Below are 20,308 nucleotides of genomic sequence, written 5' to 3' on the forward strand. Positions count from 1 at the left end.
GCAGTTACGGAGACTGATACCACAATATGCAAATTACAGTGAAAAAAAACTTCTTTTCCCACTGTCTTATCTGTGCTGTAACTGCAACCATCCTGCCTCATTTGGTTAATGGGCTCTATTTTCAGTATTACTTAACACAAGCAGAGCACAGACCCAGAGTGATGACATAGCAGCTTTATAGTTGAGGGGTATCCACCTCTCCCACTGTTGTTGTCAGCGCTGTGTCACAGAAGTCTGGCAGCCTCCTCTTTCTCCAGAGACTAGTATACAGCACTTAATATTTGATTCTTGCCCTCATTTTCTCTGTTGCTCATTCTTTGGAATTAAGAAACAAAAGGCTTCAAGCAAAGGTAGGCGAGTGGCTTTCAGTTTGGCTTAACAATGTATGCAGTGTGAAAATATGTTGAGATAACTCACTCTTTTTTCCAAAGCTACTTTCAGAAAAGTTTCTTGTGCAGAAAACGAGCCTGGATCATTGCTTTTTTAACCCTTGAAAATGATTTAGTAATATATACATTCCTATTAGAATCACAATTAAGAGAGTACTGCTTGCGTCTGTACATTTTTGTAGGTTAGTGGATAACATTGAATGTGTTAAATCAAGAGTGGAGAACTGCTTCTGATAAAATAGGAATGAGAAACATAATTAACAAAACATACAAGGACTGGCTTGTGCTTCGTGACCAAGGTACTTAGAGAAACAGATGAAAAACTGAATTGTAGAAAGTCCTCCTTAACTAGTTGCCACTCTTTGTCTACAGTGGGATAGGCAACACTGCAAGGAAAAGAACTGTAATTGTTGAAAGATGCAGTAGGTTTATTGTAGAAATAATCTGACAGCAACATATTATGATTTTAGTGCAGGGGCCAAACACGGTGCTGCAAGCATGTAGACCTTTTGTCTGCGCATTCCAGGGGCTATCTGTCTCAGATAAGCTCAGTTATTCATTCGAAGCGAGCCAGATTCATGTTTGAAAAAAGAAAAACAGCCAAAGATGGTTTTCAACATTCTTCACCTGATATGAAACAGAAGCAGTAATGTCAACGCAGGTGACAGTGTTATCAGTTTGTAAAGAGTTAGTTGTCCGGCACTGAGGAGGTGTCTGGTTAGGTTGTTGTGATCTCTATTTATTGAATTCTACAGGTTGCTCAGTGTATAATGTGACCTCAGTCAAGACTGAAACTGAAGTACTCCCTTGCTAACTGTGACAAAGGTGGGGGCACAGGATGTTCTAGCAGGATCATCCTTCTGAGATTTCAATCTTTGACCATTATGTTCTGGTCAAATTACCAATGGTGTCCTCAGAGGAAACTCATTTTAAAAGCTGGGACCTTAGAGATTGCATCAGTTATTTAGTGCTCCCGGAACTCATTTTTTTTTTCCCTTCTGTTCAGAGCCACTGTATAGGCTCAAAGGCAGTGAAGGGGGTTCTTTCAAAATCCAGGGGTGAGTTTACAATATAAATGTAATTCCTCTTTAAACAGAAATATATGCCAATGATTAGTTTAAAGGTTACTGAGCTCTAATGAAACAAAATAAGGACATAGAAGGTTTCAAATGAAACTTTTCACTGTGATCTGAGTGGAATATTGCCGCTGCAGACCAGTCTGTATGAGTTCACCTCTTTCAAATGTTGTTCCACTAATTACAACCATTGCTTTTTCCCAATGAATAAAACAGAAGAGTGTTTACACTACCACTAATTATTTCGTTCCACTTTAAGTTGCTGTAAATTGATGTTCTCTTACAGAATTTATCATCATTGGTTTAGACAGAACGACCACACACCAAGTTAACTAAAATCTCCTCTGACTGAAAGAGCAAATTTTTATACAAAGATATTTTCTTTGAGTGTCCACTCTGGCACGTAGGGAGGGGTGTAGACGCTGACGCTGGAAATACTAAAGCTTGTTTTCCTTAACACAAGATTGTTTCGGAGTTACTTCCAAATAGTTTTTCATAGGATCTTTCTGTTGATCCCTGTAACCGTGGTTCCTCCTGTTAACTCATGGCTGGATCTAGATTGTGTGCAGACTAACTGTGCATGACCACAGGCCATTCCACCCATCCTGTCAATACACATGTCCTTCTGCTTAGGGGCTTCCTATAACTGATCCCATCCTCTTGAGCCCCACCACAAACCTTTGTAATATTCACTCTCTTTTCTTTTGGTCAAAAAGGAACATCAAGGGGCAAAGTAATTGCTGGAACCAGTTGCGACAGAGAATTTCATATCTCATCAATGATTTCGGTCTCTCCAACACATATTCCCATTTTGCCACCACAACTATGGTAGACTGAGTCTCGCTGCCTCCTCGGGGCCTGTTGGATCAGGGAGTTATCAGAGTGGTACCATCTTTGGAGCAGTTGGAGGACATTCATTGGCTTGACCTTACTCTACCAATCAATGAGATCATGGCTGAACTGTACCTCATCACCAGATGCTTGCCATTTCTCCACATCCTGCAATGCCTTTGACCAAAAAAAGAACAATTTACTGAATCTCATTTTATATTCCATCCCTCCTATTCTCCATGTGCCCTTTAACGGCAACAGATTACCCCCATCTCTAATTGGCCCCACCCAACTCTGCTTAGGTGGGAAAAGAAACAGTCTGGTAGGAATACATATCAGTCCCTCTCTGGAAAGATCAGAGGTTAAGCATTTTCTGAATATCCCAGACGTGGGTTTTCCCTTTTGGTACCAACTTCTCCCAAAGGAACGTAACACTATAGGGGCAAAGTTGGCATGACCAGAGTGAATTTAGATGCTGCCATATTTGGCAGGCCAGTCTCTCCATTCTCCACCCGCCCCCCCCCATTTAATCATGAATAGATTCACTGCTTGCACTTTATGCAAAATCCCTCAAATTACATCAAGCCACAAGAAGACAGGTGTAACTACTGCCCATGTTCCCTGCCTGGTTCCCTCCCCCACAGCCCCTCCCTTCTGCGTAGAAATCTGCCAATGCTAATAGTGCCCCCAAGCCACCCTCCCAGAAAATATATCAGCACTCCACCAAATGCGATAGGAAATCCAGAGAAAATTTCTTCTCACCTTCGCTTTCAGTTTTCTCAAATCATCAGTCATGATGAAGATGTCATCATAAGCATGGACCAGGAGTGCATGATGAGAAACAGAAAACAATTATGAACAATTATGACAGAAGAAAGTGGATGACACTGGAACAAACATTAATAACTATCAGATAATCACTGTCTGAATAGAACAGCTAGTCTGTGGTGCTTTGTTGGTATAACATAGATACATTTCAGAACCACAAAAATGTTATTTTCCCTTACGCGAGCAGGATTTACACTGAAGTAGAAAAATATCTGATGAGTTATGCAAAAAGTGCTGAAAAGAGAGATATGCTGCCAACATTTTTTATCATGTTCTCAACAGGACGAGTACCAGAATGCCACATTTCAAAAGATCACAACAATTTTAGTCTACAGGAGAAAGTATGTTGTGATGTTTTAAAATTTTGCATTTTTGCATTTTTCCTGATGAGTGGAAGGTTAAAATCTTCAGTAACGTGTCTCTTTTTAATGTAATAATTACATTATGCAACTTCCATGTTTTGTTGTGGTATGTCTCCAGAACTCTAGGAACACTTGGATGTTGAGAAAACACTTTGTTTGCACAGCGTGGAGAAATAGTGTCTTGCTGACAGAATTGAAGTAACTGCTGCAATTAACATGTCCTCCTATCAGTTGGAACATTTGTAGGTCTACATCAAGCAAAACTGAGTAGCCACTATTGTGGAGACAAAAAAACTGCAGATGCTGGAATCCAAGGTAGAGAAACAGGAGGCTGGAAGATCACAGCAAGCCAGGCAACATCTAGAGGAAAGGAGAAGTCAACGTTTCGGGTATTAACCTTGTTCAGGACTGGATGTGATAGCGGGGGGAGCTGTAGTTAAAGAGTGGTATGGGGGAATGGGAGGTAGCAGAATGGTGTTAATACTTGTACACTGGTAGTGTGTATGGCCTGGTTGTTCAATGGGAGGGATGAATCTAGTTGGTAGCTGGAAGGGAGGAGGTGGGGCTGGAAAGGGAGCTGGGGAATGGGTGGGAAGGATATTTAAAACTGCAGAACTCAATGTTGAGTCCTCCAGGCTGTAGGGTGCCCAGGTGGTAGATAAAGTGATGTTTTTCAAATTTTCATTCTGAATCATTGCAACACTGGAGGAGGCCGAGGACGGACATGGCAGAGGGTTATGGGCAATTGTGGGGGAGGGTTGTAGTTAAAATGGGCAGTGACCGGGAGGTTGGGTTGGCAGTCGCGGGCCAGGTGAAGATGCTCAGTGGAACCGTCACACTGTGTACATTTGGTCTCAGTGATGTAGAGAAGACCACATCAGGAGCACTGCATGCAATAGACTAGGCTGGTGCGGATGCAAGTGAAGCTCTGTCTCACCTGGAAGGGCTGTTTAGGGCCTGGATGGAGGTGAGGGAGGTGGTGTGTGCGCAGGTGTTGCATCTTTTACTGTTACAGAGGAAGGTCCGGGTGGGTTGGAGTGGTTAGTGAGCAGTGTGGCACAAACTAAGAATTGGCGATGGGAATGGTGCTTCAACAATCTTTACTTTGCGCCATACTGCCCACCAACCACTCCAACTCACCCGGTACCTTCCCCTGTAACAGTAAAAGATGTAACACCTGCCCACACACCACCTCCCTCACCCCCATCCAGACCCTAAAAAGCCCTTCCAGGTGAGACAGAGCTTCACCTGCATCTCCACCAACACATTCTATTGTGTCTGTGTTCCCGATATGGTCTTCTTTACATCACTGAGGCCTAACACAGACTAGGTGACCGTTTCGCCGAGCATCTTCACCTGGCCCATTACGGCCAGCCCCTTTGGGTCACTGCCCATTTTAACTACCGCAAACCACCACCCCACCACCAGTTCCCCCTCTGACATGTCCGTCCTCAGCCTCCTCCAGTTTCGCAGTGACTCGGAATGCAAATTTGAAGAACACTTTATCTTCCACCTGGGCACCCAGCCTGGAGGACTCAACATTGAGTTCCCCAATTTCAAATAACCTTCCCAATCAACCCTTGGCTCTCCTTCCAGCCCCACCTACTCCCTTCCATCACACCTTCTGACCCTCCCTTCCAGCCACCAATCAGATTCATCTCTCCAATTGACCAACTAGGCTGTACCTAGTACCAGTGTCCACTTGTCACTACCATTCCACTACACCCCACCCTTTATCTGCAGCTCCCCCTGCTCCCACATCCAGTCCTGAGGAAGGGTAATACCCGAAACATTGTCTTCTCCTTTCCTCCAGATGTTGCCTGGCTTGCTGTGTTCTTCCAGTCTGTTTGTCAGCCACCATTGTAGCCCCAAAGTTCTTGTTTATTTCAATCTCAAAAAGGACCATGAAATGTAAGCCAGTGATAGATCACAGTTTTCTAGAAACCAGAGTTGTTCCATTCACAACAATGCTAGATGTTTTCTTGACCTCAATCTAGGGATCAAGAGAAAAGAATACAACTAGGAGCCAACTAGATCTCAACAGTGTTAATATCCAACAATAGCTGGGGAGTGGTGACAGGCAAAATTTCTGGGTGACATTGTATATTTATGAGCCATGCACATAGAAGAATGTCTACACAAAACAAATTTTCTACTTGTAACATAAAAGCAATTTGTGTGTTGCTATTTTGATAGATCATCATCAGGTTAGATATCTGTTTTGACTCATTTATTGCGCTTGTGCTGGCACTCCCAAATTCTACACTCACTCAACCTTATGATGCCCAAAACTTTGTTGCCCATGTCCTCACTCAGCTGAAGTCTCATTTGCCCATCACCACCTGCTCATTGGCATTGGCTCCCAGTTACTAACAGCTCCTCAATTCTATATTTTTTATTGCTTTTTGTTTTCCAAATCTTTTCATCCCTTCAAATCGATAATACCTGCCGGTCCTGCAGACCTCTGAGACCGCCATGGTCTTCCGATTCCAGCTGTTTGAGCTTCCACCCTCGGTGGCTATACCTTTAGCTGCAAACTCAGAACTCCTGAATCTCTCTGACTCACTGCTTCTCTTGAGATGCACCTTAAAATGCACGTCTTTGCCCAAGGTTTGAGTCAGCTGCAGTATTTTCCCTTTTGCGTCAAGGACCTAGGCGCTACCTGGCTGGACACACCCACAGGGTAGACTGATGATCAGCAAGGCGGTTCAAGAAAGTCTGAGGCTTGTTCTGTGTGTTCAGTGTCAGTCAAGGGGAGGCGGCTGTTGCAGTGCAGTCGCCGTGTCCTCATCTCTAAGCCAGAAGTCCTGGGTTCAGACCTTCATATCTCTTTATCTGGTTCACAGTTGAATATGTTTTGACCGGTCCCTATTGTTATTATTCTGGTAATGCAGACAATCGCATTCCAATGAATGTTTTGTAGTTTAGCTCAAGCCTGGTAATATACAGCAGTTACACAGGTACCACAGTATTCAGAATGGTTGAGGTCAGCTATAAGTGATAATGGGAACTGCAGATGCTGGAGAATCCAAGATAATAAAATGTGAGGCTGGATGAACACAGCAGGCCCAGCAGCATCTCAGGAGCACATATCCCTAAGGTCTCCTTGATTGATATTTTTATATTTCTAATTAACCTGATCAGAGATGTGATTGTACACCTATGGAGCAGTTGGGACTTGAACCCAGGACTTCTGGCTCAGAGATGAGGACACTGCCACTGCACTGCAACAGCCACCTCCCCTTGACTGACACTGAACAGTCAGAACAAGCCTCAGACCTTCTTGACTCGCCTTGCTGATCATCAGTCTACCCTGTGGGTGTGTCCAGCCAGGTAGCGCCTAGGTCCTTGACGCAAAAGGGAAAATACTGCAGATGTTCGAAATTCGAAATAAAATCAGTGAGTGCTAGACCAGGAGGTCCCACAGTATCTGTGGAGAGACAGAGACAGAGGGACGAGGTAGGGAAGATGGGGAGGAACTGTTCCCATTCATGAAAAGATCGAGAAGAATATAGCACAGGTTTAAATTCAGATTTGCAAAAGAAGCAAAAATGATGTGACAAAAGTTTTTTCTACATTGGGAATAGTTAGGGTCTGGATGTACAGCCTCAGGGTAGGGTAAAAACACATTCAATCAATGTATGCAATACGGAGTTAGACTGTAACTTGTGGCACGTGGGTGGCTGGGACCCCTCATGTGTCTCGACATCAGAATCTTGAAGGCAATGTAAAATCCATCTCTAATTTTGTAATAGACTTCATCAATTCAATTGGTCAACCATTCAGGGATAACATTTGACCTCCTGATTTGAAGCCAAGCAAAATTGCATTGAAAATCCCCGAAAGTCGATGTTCAGTAGAAACGACGGATATTCAATAAGAAAATGTATTTTGTTTCTTTGAGATACAAGTAATAATTCTGTGCCTTTTCTCTACATACAGCGTCACCATAAATTCCTGAGATGAAGGTCATTCAACTTCCCATATTTGCTTTGCTGGTCAGCAGCATACTCTGTCAGTATGACTACGAGGAGTACTTTGGTTATTACCCACTGAGTTCTGTGGCCGCAAGTTATCCAGTTTGCTCTGTTGAGTGCGATTGTCCAGTGACCTTCCCCACTGCTATGTATTGTAACCATCGCAGACTTAAAACCATCCCAATGGTACCAGCGGAAATAAAGTACCTTTACCTCCATAACAACCAGATCACTGGCATTCCAAACAGTGCATTTGAAAATGCCACTGGTCTCCAATGGCTGGTTCTGGATGACAATCAGCTTACCAGCAACAACATTGGAAAGAATGCATTCTCGAAGCTAAAAGGCCTGAAGAGGTTGTACATAAACAGGAACAATCTAACAGATGGTGTCCGATCCCTACCGAAGTCATTAGAGGAACTGAGGCTTTCATCAAACAGGATCTCAAAGCTTGGAAACACCTTAAAAGGACTGGAAAACTTGACAACTCTTCAACTCAATGACAACAAATTGAGTGACATTGGTGGATCTTTGAGTGGATTGAAGTCTTTGATGTACCTTGATTTAAGTGCCAACCAATTAACAAAACTTCCCGATGATCCTCCAGAAGCCATAGAGATGTTTTATGTGACAGACAACAAGATCAAGAGCATTCCGAAGGACTACTTTAACAAGATAAAATCCCTGCAGTACCTACGCATTTCGCACAATGAAATTACAGATGACGGTATCCCTGATAAAATCTTCAACATCACCTCACTCATTGAGTTGGACCTTGCATACAATGATTTGAAGACCATCCCCCTTGTTAATGAAAACCTCGAAAATCTGTACCTACAGGCAAATAAAATTGAAAGTAAGTGTGACTCCATTTCACTCACTATGGCATCAAGTTCAGGTGTTAAGAAACCCAAAATAAAATGAGAAATTTGGGACTAAGCTGCTAAGTCAGAGGCAAAGTGTTTACTGCTCAGAAAAAACCTGAAGAAAGTGTCATAACAGAACTGCACCATACAAATGAATTCCAATTCAGCTGAATTGAGCCATGAATATGATGTTTCTCCCTAAGGTTATTTGTATTCTTAAAAGATTATTCTTATAGATTGATGATATAGATTGATGCAAACATCTATTCTGATATCATTACAAACAAAATATCTTCTGAATTCAGGCCAAATTTGATTCCTGCAATATTTCAATGTGGTTATCATAGAATCCCTACAGTGTGGAAACAGGCCCTCTGGCCCAACAAGTCCATACCAACCCTCAGAGCATTCCACCCAGACCCAGCGCTATAACCCACCTAACCTAAACATCCCTGAACACAACAGGCAATTTAGCATGGCCAACCCACCTAACCTCCACATCTTTGGGCTGTGGGATAAAACCAAAACACCCAGAGGAAACCCACACAGACACGGGGAGAATGTGCAAACTTCACACAGTCATCCAAGGGGTCGAATTGAATCCGGGTCCCTGGTGCTGTGAGGCACCAGTGCTAACCACTGAGCCACCGTGGCAATTTATGAAAAAAGTTTAATTTCAAAACAGCTGATGATAATTTGCATTTTGTATGATACAGTACCTGGTGGCTTCTTTGTAAATGGAAGGAAAATTGGTCATATCTGCTACATCAGCTTGATTGGAATTACCATGTTAAATGAGCACAAGGCAATAGTTCTAGACATTCAGGTTGTCTATTGGAAACAAGTAACATAATATAAAACAATGAATTGAAACATGTTCAATTCAACAAAACAGCGAAGCGGGAAACACAAGATTAACCTGAGGCATTTGCTCCTAATCCACGACTAGTCTTACTAATTAATTTGCTGCCACTATTTGACCCAAAAAGAGGCCATTTGACCCAAACAGTCCCTGCTAGTGGTCATACTCCACATTAGCTTCTTTTATCATACCTCATCTAAATCTCCTCTATTCCCTTCTCCCTCAAACACTTTTGGAAATTCTCTTACATGCATCGATAAGATTCACTTCAAGCACTCCCCTGTGAGAGCAAGCTCCATATTATCACCACTTTGGGGAAAGAGGCCTTTTCTGAATTCCCTAATAGATCTCCCAGAGACCGTGTGAGAGGTAGTGGGATCATTGCCCACATTTTAGGGTGGCACAGTGGCATAGTGGTTAGCATTGCTGCCTCACAGTGCCAAGGGCTTGGGTTTGATTCTAGCCTTGGGTGATTGTCTGTGTGGAGTTTGCATGTTCTCTCGTTTTCTGCTGGGTGCTGTGGTTTCCTCCCTCAAATATGTGCAGGTTAGGAGGATTAGCCATGCTAAAATAAAATTCCCCGTATTAGCCAGGGATGTGTGGCATAGCCATGTAAATAGCTCATGCAGAGGGGTGATGGTGGGTCTAGGCGGGATGCTCTTCAGAGGGTAGGTGCAGACTCAATGAGCCAAATGGCCTCTTTCTGCACTTTAGGGATTCTATCCTCTATAAATGACCTCTTGTCTATTTGTTCCTCCCCATAAGTGGAAACAGTAAGGGGAATTTTATGGAGTCCACAAGTGCAGGAAACCTGATGTGCAAGTTGACCTAATCAGGCAGAATGCAAACTCTACAATTCCTAATGGCAGATTGAGTTGCAGGGGTTAGGTCAGCCGCAGCATATTGAGTCTTACATTGGCCTGTGGCACTTGCTCACTTGCAGTATATTTGCATGCAATGAATATTTAGTAGCATAAAACGTTTTTGTAATTTCAAGAAGGAATCAGTGGCATGTGAGAATCCTGTAGTGCCCAGCTCATGTTTGTTTAAAGATGACTTGCACAAATTGGCTTTGGGCAATTGCGGTGTAATGTTAGTGGTTTTCTGTTCTTAGTCTATGGAACAGGCAAGGAGAGCAGGAGAATGGCAGCTTAAGTCGATGCCTTGGAGTCAGAAAGAGTGAGTCAGTGTTGAGGTAGTTGCAGAAGCATGATGATCGGAAGAGGGTAGAGGGTGTTGTGGAAACAGGTAGTCAATGTAAGAAGGTGAGGAGCCTAAAGGGCTGTGTCAGTACAGTCCAGATGTGGGTCCATCTCAAGATGTTGGCTGACAGAAACCTTCCACTGCATTGAGTTTTACAACATTACAATGATCCCTTCTGAGGGTGTTCTGTGAGAAGGTCCTTCAAATGCATAGAAGGGTCAGGTGAGCCTACAAGTTTCACCATATCCCACAGATCAGTGAGTACAACACTGGACAATAACTCGAATATTGGTTAAAGTGTCAACATAAAAACCCATTATCTCCCCTCCAACGAAGGAAATGCCCCTAACATCCCTGTAACCATCACATATGCCACCATAAGTCCGTGAGACCATAAAATGTAGGAGCAGAAGCAGACCATTCAACCCATCAAGTTTACTCTACCATTTAATTAAATCATGACTGAACTGATAATCTTCAACTCCACTTTATTGCAATATCCCCATAACTGTTCAATCCCTTACTGATTCAAAATCTGTCTACCTCAAACATAAATATACTTAACCATGAAGTAGTCCATCCATTTAGATCTCTGACTGACCTTGTCTCATCCAATGCAGGTAATGTGCACTTGAATAAAGTGAAATCAATGAAATGTGAAAAATTTACAGGCGAAATTTAATTTTGAAGAAAAATCCCCTTGGTGCTCTCAAGTCTGATGTGAAGAGAATTGGTTAGGAAAGTTGTGTCCACGAAGCAGAGTCTCCCTGTCTGACCAGGAGCCTCCTCTGTAGGTTGCCTGTAAAGGCAGCACAGTTTCACTTCCCCTGCTGCATGATCACACGGGTCTCCTGTGCACATCGTGGTACTTTCAATTCCAGTTGGAATTGTGTGGGAAACGGAGAGCAGAAATGGAGTCTCCTTCCGGTTCCATCACTGGGAACAGCACACTGCTGGTGAAATCTGCCTCATTCTCTCCAGATCAAATCTATCAAAACCGTTTATAATGAGAAAGCCATCTGTTAGGTCAGATTTCCCTTTCCATGGAGAAAAACCTGTTATAGTGCCAGATTGGGCTCTGCCATGCTTTTTACTGGCAAGGCATTTTATGAATGAAAAACTTTTGAGAGTGTCAAGAGACGTGACCTATGTTTTTTATAATAGCCTTACTAATCTGTGTTGTCAGCTTCTAGTGATTGGTATATCTGCTCTCCCAAATCCCTTTGATGGACAACCCCGGTGAGAATTTTCATTTCTAAGTAATATATGACCATTTACTATTATTTCTCAAATGTTATACCGCACATTGATCTATTTATAAATAGACTCACTTCACTTTTAATATTTTAATTTTGTTAAATTATTGTTTTAAATTGTTACCATCCTCCACAATTTAGTTCCTGGTTTGATGTCATCGGCAAATTTGGAAATTTATTGTTTATTTTTATTCCAGTGTAAAGCCCAGCACTGTGACCTTTGTGGATCTCCACTTTCCATCTTTAGACCTTCTGAATAGTTTTCCTTTACCTCACAATAACTAATAATTTCAGGTAGACTGTTTGAAAAGTACCTGTGAAACCACTTTCATCATATCCTAGACTGCACACATTCCACCTTCTGTTTACTAAACCTATGAGCAGATTAAGATAGCAATTAGATTAGTTCACACTGTGGTATTTTGTTGGCTGTGATTGATAGACAGCCGAGCGAACTTGTCATTATAGAATCATGGAATCCTTACGGTGTGGAAGCAAGTCATTTGGCCCACCTGTTCCACGCATACCCTCCCAAGAGCATCCCACCCAGGTCCCACCCCCACCCATCAACCACCACCACCATATCCCTGCATTTCCCATGATTAATCTACCTAACTTGCACATCATTGGACTGTGGGAGGAAAATGGGAGCAGCCAGAGGAATTCTGGGCAGACACAGGAAGAATGTGCAAACTCCACATAGACAGTCACCTGAGGCTGGAATCAAATCCAAGTCCCTAGCATTGTAAGGCAGCATTGCTAGCCACTGAGCCTCAGTGTTACTTTAGTCTTGTTAGATAACTGCTTATAGTTAATATGTAGTTCATTGGGAAGCTAATGACTGTCCTATATTAAGACCCTCATACTACAAGACAAGCAATATGATCTGAAAAGAATCTATATATCTATGGTCCTCTAAGATAGTCTTGAGGTACAGTAGGTAACACACCTAACTTTCAGCGAGAAGCTCCAGATTCAAATCCCACTCCAGGATTTGAATAACATGGAAGGTATGTTCAACACACAGCCAAACAGGTTGATTATCTGCTTGCAAACCTTTGCAATTTGTCAGGCAGCAAGTGGTGTATCGCCGTTAAGCTTTCTGGGAAATGGAAGGTACAGAAACAAATGTAAATCTATGCTTTGTCTGTTTTATTCATCTCTTGGTGACTAGAAACCTACCAAGTCTTCTGTAACCTCCCCATTCTCTCAGATCTCTGTATCATCTAATTCTAGCCTCTTGTGCATTCCCAATTAATTGTTGAATCATGTGGAGTTATCTGTTCAGTTACCCTGGTGCGTAATTGCAAAAATTTCTCCCTCAACTTCAGCACCTCCCCTCTTTTTCAGAGTGCTGCTTAAAAGCCTCTCTCTTTCACCAAGTTTTTGATCGTCTTATATTTATGTGCCTTGCCTTTATAGATTTTTCACCTAAAATGAATAGCCTCTGTAATTAAACTTGATCTCCAATATGACAGGAAATGGTGGCATAATAGACTTAGCACCACATTAACACATTATTTTCCAGATGCTAGAATACTCAAAGACATTAAACTCCAAGTCTGAGATGCTCTGTATATTTTTGAAATGCTGCATTCAGCTTTATATTACAAGCAGAGTGTATAATCCTTGGGTCACTCTAATACAGTGAATGCCTCTCATTCTCTGAACCTTCATTTTGCAGAGTTCACCATGGACAGCTTCTGTCGCGTTACTGGCCCGGCGGATTACTCCAGCATCAGACACCTACGGCTGGATGGTAATAACATTTCCCGAGCTAGTATGCCCTACGATATGATCCGATGTTTGCGCCTGGCCTCAGATATAACATTTGATTTTTGATCTACATCCACTTAATTGGGAAGACATGAGGGCAGATTCTAACTCTGTGTAGCTGTCCGTCTTATCCTCCTGCCTCTCCCACCCCCTGCCCCCTGCCATCTCCAAGGTTTCCCAGTTTACAGTTATTCACTTGTTAACACATCATGCCATGCAAACTAACACCTTTAAATCTTATATCTTCACATAATCATAACTTTTCTACTAGATCTTCAATCAGCTAAAGAAAACCAACAGAATTATTGAACAGAAAGGAACGTAACAGTAAGTGGAGGTTAAGAGTAAAGCTGCATAATGTGGGAAGAAGGTACTCTTTCAAAATGGAAAATATTTTGGGATCTTTTCAAGGATACATTTGAATCAACCGCCTGCGTACACATATTCAGCAATAGTCAAATAAAGCTTGTGGTTAGAAGTTACAAAAGAGAAAAACTCAGTGAGTGCAATGTTAAACTTAAATCAACTCACTTTTCTGTATTATGAGAATCCTCTTTTGCTCTGTTTGTTATAATCGGATACAAGTATTACAAAGGAACTTTTAAAAGATTCAGCACTTTTATAAGCAACAATGTATGTGCAAACTTTCCTTTCAAATTATGCAGTTCAGAAGATTCTCCATATATTTCTTCACTAAAATATTATTTTCAGAAGTCCGCTAAAAGATTAACAACTTGACTTACTGACTCAAATAGTATCTGTGCCATCTCTAATTACCGTGTTATACAGTAGGTTTGAAGAAAACACGTAGGATCTATAGGATGTGGGAGAATAGGAGTTAGATGTGGTTTAGCAATTTAAAGCTTGTACAGAAGTTATTATGAAATAAAGGTAAACAGTAAACATTCTTTTAATAACCAAGTGATTGGCTTTCTTTTAATAACTCTTGCTTAAATTTGCTTGGCTTTAAAAGCTAACAGCTCTTGCAACTTTTAGGTTAGTTTTTTTTCATTGGGGCAATTAAATATTTTAACCACAGCTTGTATCAACCATTGTAAACCATGCATGACCCTTACCCAGTTTTCTTTGTATGCAAAATTTGATTTATCGTGCAGAAAATAGAGCATGGTTAATTTAGCAGCAGCAGCCATAGCTGGCTTTAACTTATCAGTTGTATTTTCCACTTTAGCTGACAGCTTTGAGTCCACAGTAATGTCTTTAGTATGCAACCATTGTTTACACAGCCAGATATGCTACGAGGTTTGAGTTTCTCTGGTCTCTCAAATACCAGAGCTATTTGTTTGCAAAGAAATTTATCCAATTGTCAACCAGGCTATAAGATTAAAGCATCTTTTAGACTCAGCCTTCAGGGAATGAGTGGACAGCTATCTGACATTGCTACCTTACACCATGATAATGAGACACTCGCTTCAGCTGATCGCACAATGGGAACCCTGATCAACGTGGAAATGTCTGTGGTGAAACACAGCTGGAAGCAGACTTCACAAATCTCCGCTAGGATGGAGTGGACGTGAAATTATTAAATTCTATAAATCCACGAAAGGGGGTGTTCCAAACAATTGACCTGAAAAATGTATCAATTCCAAATGTAAAGAATTGACTTTGTAGTTTTAACTCTCTGTACACGACTTTTTTTTCCCTCACATTAACCATTAAAGTATATCTTCACCTATCTTCAACTGTGCTTTATTTTGTTCAACCAAATTTCTGGATCTCGTCCTATTTGTCGTTGAAGGATCAAGAGAAATGTTTCTAACAAAGAAAGATATTTCTGGTACATGGGCTACACATCAGATTTACACAACAAACCAAAAGCAACCCAAAAGAACTGCGCTTTCTGGAAAGCAGAAACAAAAACAGAAATTGCTAGGAAAACTCAGCAAGTCATGCAGCATTGGTGGAGAGAAAGCAGAGTCAATGTTTTGGGCCCGGTGATCCTTATTCAATTCATAATAATTGTATTTGTTTGTTAGATGCCTTTGAACTTTTTCCCAAGTCCATGCCTCCTTCGTGACCTTTGTTTTCACAACAGTGACTTGTTGTTTCATTTCAAGGCGCTTTAAGAGAAGCGTTAGAGCAGGAAAAAGAATACAGGCTAAGTTTAATCAGGGGGTGTCATGACTCCTACATTGAGGTAGAAGAGTGTTCAGAAATCACACTTGCTGAGCACAGGTTTTCCTTGGCGCTCCTAGCCTCCATATCAGCCCCTGAAACAGCTGATAGACACACCAGTGTCCATTTGAACAGGGACAGACACAAGGGTGGGGCAGGGAGAGGAGAGTGGTGGAACAGAGATGGGGAAGGGGTAAGGCAGGGAGAGGGACGGGGTGGCGTAGGGAGGGTAAGGAGGTGGAGCAGGGAGGGTAAGGGAGTGGCTTAGAGAGGGGAGGGAGGTGAAACAGGGAAGGCAAGTGGGTGGAGCGGGGCGGGGTAAGAGGGTAGAGCATGAGAGTGAAAGTGTGGAGCAAGGAGCAGGACAGGGTGTGCGGCAGGAAGGACAAGGGGGTGGAGCAGAGAGGGTAGTGGGTGCGGCAGCAAGGGTGAAGGGGTGGAGCAAAGAGATGGACAGGGCATGGGGTAGGGAGGGTAAAGGGGTGGAACAAGGAAGGGGACAGGTTGTGGGGCAGGGAGGGTAAGGGAGTGGAGAGGGGAGGGCAAGGGGGTGGAGTGGAAAGGGTAATGGGTGGCACAAGGAGGGGCACAGGGTATGGGGCAGGGAGGGTAAAGGGTTGAACCAAGGAGAGCAAGAGGGTGGGGAAAGGAGGGTAGTGGAGCAACAGCTGGATCATACAGAATGAGGGGAAGGGGTGGAATATGGAGGAATAGGGAACAAGGCAGGGAGTGGGCATAAGGGACACAGCTCTTTAGATAAGTCACATGGCGTTGATTACAGGCTGCCGGATATAGGGCAGGACGTACTGCTCTGAGAGGTACTGAGAAGAACAGCAAGAGGGCGAGAGACAAAACATCAGTTTCTCACCATCAAGTTCATATTTGGAATGTGGGTGTGTCTGGCTGGGCCAGCATTTATGGCCCATCTCTCGGTGCCCCTAACAGGTGGTGATAAATTGCCTTCAGAAACTGTTGGAGTCCATTCGCTGTAGGATCACAAGACTGTTAGGGAGGGGATTCCAGGACTTTGACAGCAAGGGGATCTATTTCTAAGATGGGATGGTGAGTGGTTAAGAAGGGAACTTGCTGGTGGAGGTGTTCCTACCTGAATATCTATCTGCTTCACTCATTCAGAGATTGAGTTCTGCTCTCCATTTACTCTTTCTGCTCCATCCCTTCCCCTTTCTGAGAGGAAACAGGTAAATGATCTTGAAACCAGGTGGTGAGAAAATTATCTGCATGCATTTATATCTCATTCAAATCACAACTCAATGGAGTTAAGTTCATCTTCCCTGTTAACTTCTACCATTTGAGCAGTCCGATGTTTCAAATACCTAGCACCACATATCAGGCATATACCTGGAGGGTGGCTCTTCCTGCTGGACTGCAGGGCAAGTTCTTACAGTTTTGTCCTTGTCACATCATGTGGTTAATAGCTGCCAACGTTCTCTTGTATTTAAAAAGATAATGGGAACTGCAGATGCTGGAGAATTCCAAGATAATAAAATGTGAGGCTGGATGAACACAGCAGGCCAAGCAGCATCTCAGGAGCAGTCCTGAGATGCTGCTTGGCCTGCTGTGTTCATCCAGCCTCACATTTTATTATCTAGGCAGGATATCTCCCTGAGCCATCTCCGACCGGCACATGCCTACAGCTGAAGGCTATCGAACCGGGAAAACAGGTGGAGGGTGAGCGGTGGTGTGTAAACAGCTGGGAAGCATGAAAATGGTGAGTGGGAAGAAGAATAAATCAGGCTATAGTGTGCTCCAGTGAAGTCAGGGTGTTTCGGTCGCAGGGTGGGGGGAGCTTGTGTTACATCTCACATAGAATAAGCATTATACTTTCATGAAACATGACCTTGATATCATCACCATATCACAGTTTGTGACCTAATGGCTATAGGTCTGAGTCTCTCGGTCTCCATCTTACTTGGGTCAATTGCAGCATGACATGCTAAAAGAGGCCAGTTATAGTTTGTACATGAATTGCTCAGTACTAGCCCAGGCACAGCAGTACCTGTAGCTGTAATGTATGTACAGAGTAGGAGCTGTTTTAAATGACTACTGGATCTTTCAGTACTGTATTACACACATCTGGTTCTTATGTAATAGGAGTTGCCATTTAACTGAGATTTCTGCAAAGGTGTTTAAATACATTGATGAGGACAGTGTTGTTGATAAGGTTCAGTAAGAACTTTGACAAGGACCAATGTGAATGGCTGGTCCAAAGGGTAAGGGCACATTGATTAAAAAGGCAAGTTGGCAAACTGGATCCAAAATTGGCTTGCAGTAGGAAGTAAAGAGCGGAAGGTTATTTATGTGACCAGCCCAAAGGGCCTGATTCTATGCCATAAGATTCTAGGATTCTATAAGTACAAATAGAAATATCCTGCAAAAGCGATAAAGCCCATTCTGCACCTACAGCAGATTGTGAGGATAGGACAATTCAGGTGTAATACAATCAGTGACACTGTACTGTGGGGTAGAAGGCTACTTCAGTCAGTCCCAGTTTTGTGCTGTGACCATCTATGGACATGCTACAATCGCTCTGGAGGGTCCAGGCCTGAAGACAGTCCATGGGCTACATCCCAGAAATCAAGAGGGTCTGGATTTCTGGAGAAAAAAACAAAGAACAACACAAGAACAGGCACTTCAGCCCTCCCAGACTGTGCTGACACATTTTGCCCTTCCAAACTAAAACAACCTTCACTTACAGGATACCTATCCGTCTATTCCTTTCCTATTCATGTATTTGTCCAGGTGTTTCTTGAAAGCTGCTCTTGTGTCTGCTTCCACCCCCTCCTCTGTCAACGTGTTCCAGGCGCTCACCACCCTTTGTGTGAAAAACTTGCCTCACACATCTCTTTTAAACATTCCCCCTCGCATGTTGAATCTGTGTCCCCCAGTAATTGACCCCTCCACTCTGGGAAAAAAGTCTCACACTTTCAACTCCATCCATGCCATTTACAATCTTACAAACTTCTAGTGGTGCACCTGTCAACCTCCTGCGTTCCAGTGAAAACAAATCCAGTCTATCCAGCATTTCCTCACAGCTAAAATCCCCCATAGCAGGCAGCATCCTGGTAAACCTTTTCTGTATCCTCTCCAAAATATCCACATCCTTCTGGTAGTGTTGTGACTAGAACTACATGCAATATTCCAAGTGAGGCCAAACCATAGTTCTATAAACTTGCAGCATAACATATCTATCACTACACTCAATGCGCCTTCCAATGAAGATAAGCATACCATAAACTTTTTTTACTACATTATGTACCTGCACTGCTATCGCCAGTGATCTGTGGACCTGTATACCCAGATCTTTCTGCATATCAATACTCCTATGGGTCCTGCCACTCACTGTATACTTTCCACCTGTACTTGGCCTTCCAAAATGCGTCACTTCACATTTGTGCAGATTAAACTCAATCTGCCATTTTCACACCTCCGCTCAGTTCGCAATAAACAACTGCACCTCCCAGTCGCAAACCATTTCTACTCCCCCTCCCATTCTTTAGATGACATGTCCATCATGGGCCTCCTGCAGTGCCACAATGATGCCACCCGAAGGTTGCAGGAACAGCAACTCATATTCCGCTTGGGAACCCTGCAGCCCAATGGTATCAATGTGGACTTCACCAGCTTCAAAATCTCCCCTTCCCCCACTGCATCCCTAAACCAGCCCAGTTCGTCCCCTCCACCCACTGCACCACACAACCAGCCCAGCTCATCCCCTCCACCCACTGCATCCCAAAACCAGTCCAACCTGTCCCTGCCTCCCTAACCTGTTCTTCCTCCCACCCCAAGCCGCACCTCCATCTCCTACCTACTAACCTCATCCCACCTCCTTGACCTGTCCGTCTTCCCTGGACTAACCTTTCCCCTCCCTACCTCCCCACCTATACTCTCCTCTCCACCTATCTTCTTTTCTCTCCATCTTCGGTCCACCTCCCCCTCTCTCCCTATTTAGTCCAGAACCCTCACCCCATCCCCCTCTCTGATGAAGGGTCTAGGCCCGAAACGTCAGCTTTTGTGCTCCTGAGATGCTGCTTGGCCTGCTGTGTTCATCCAGCTCCACACTTTGTTATCTTGGATTCTCCAGCATCTGCAGTTCCCATTATCTCTGCCATTTTCTGAAAGTGCCTCTAACTGATCTATATCCTGCTGTATCCTCTGACCATCCTCCACACTATCCACCAATCTTTGTATTGTCCACAAACTTACTAATTAAGGTTCAGTAAGAACTTTGACAAGGACCAATGTGAATGGCTGGTCCAAAAGGTAAGGGCACATTGATTAAAAAGGCAAGTTGGCAAACTGGATCCAAAATTGGCTTGCAGTAGGAAGTAAAGAGCGGAGGGTTATTTATGTGACCAGCCCATAAATAGTTATGCTTTCCTCCAAGTCATTTATGTAGGTCATGAACATCAGAGATCCCAGCGCTGATTCCTGTGGAACAATAGTCACACACTCCCTTCCAAAAAGCACCCTTCTACCGCTACCCTCTGCCTCCCATGACTAAGTCAGTTCTGTACCCATCTTCCTAGCTCACCCCAATGCCATGTGACATCACCTTTTGAACCAATCTGCCATGGGGGACCCTGTCAAAGGCTTTATTGAAGTCCATGCAGACAACATCAACAACTTTCCCCTCGTCAATCATCTTCGTCACTTCCTCAAAAACACTCAATCAAGCTAGTGAGGCATGACACCACCCTGCACAAAACCGTGCTGTCTATCACTAATCAG

At 43.2% G+C, this 20,308-nt stretch overlaps 1 protein-coding gene across 1 annotated transcript; it reads left to right on the forward strand.

Moving 5' to 3' along the window:
* Nucleotides 1-105: 105 nt before the first annotated feature.
* On the forward strand, nucleotides 106-15,119 carry lum (lumican). The gene is made up of 3 exons (XM_048548680.2): nucleotides 106-350; nucleotides 7,429-8,319; nucleotides 13,335-15,119. The coding sequence occupies exons 2-3, from the start codon at nucleotides 7,449-7,451 to the stop codon at nucleotides 13,490-13,492; spliced, it is 1,029 nt and encodes a 342-aa protein (XP_048404637.1). The 5' UTR covers nucleotides 106-350; nucleotides 7,429-7,448; the 3' UTR covers nucleotides 13,493-15,119.
* The last annotated feature ends 5,189 nt before the right edge of the window (nucleotides 15,120-20,308 follow it).

The sequence above is a fragment of the Stegostoma tigrinum genome, chromosome 18 (genome assembly GCF_030684315.1).
Source record: "Stegostoma tigrinum isolate sSteTig4 chromosome 18, sSteTig4.hap1, whole genome shotgun sequence".
In the NCBI taxonomy this organism is placed as follows: Eukaryota; Metazoa; Chordata; class Chondrichthyes; order Orectolobiformes; family Stegostomatidae; genus Stegostoma; species Stegostoma tigrinum.

What these genes read in the sequence shown, in the direction of transcription:
- lum (XM_048548680.2), top strand. Translation starts at nt 7,449, where the DNA reads ATGAAGGTCATTCAACTTCCCATATTTGCTTTGCTGGTCAGCAGCATA. An exon ending in ACAGGCAAATAAAATTGAAA is followed by an intron (nt 8,320 to 13,334) that starts GTAAGTGTGACT and finishes TTCATTTTGCAG; the next exon opens with AGTTCACCATGGACAGCTTC.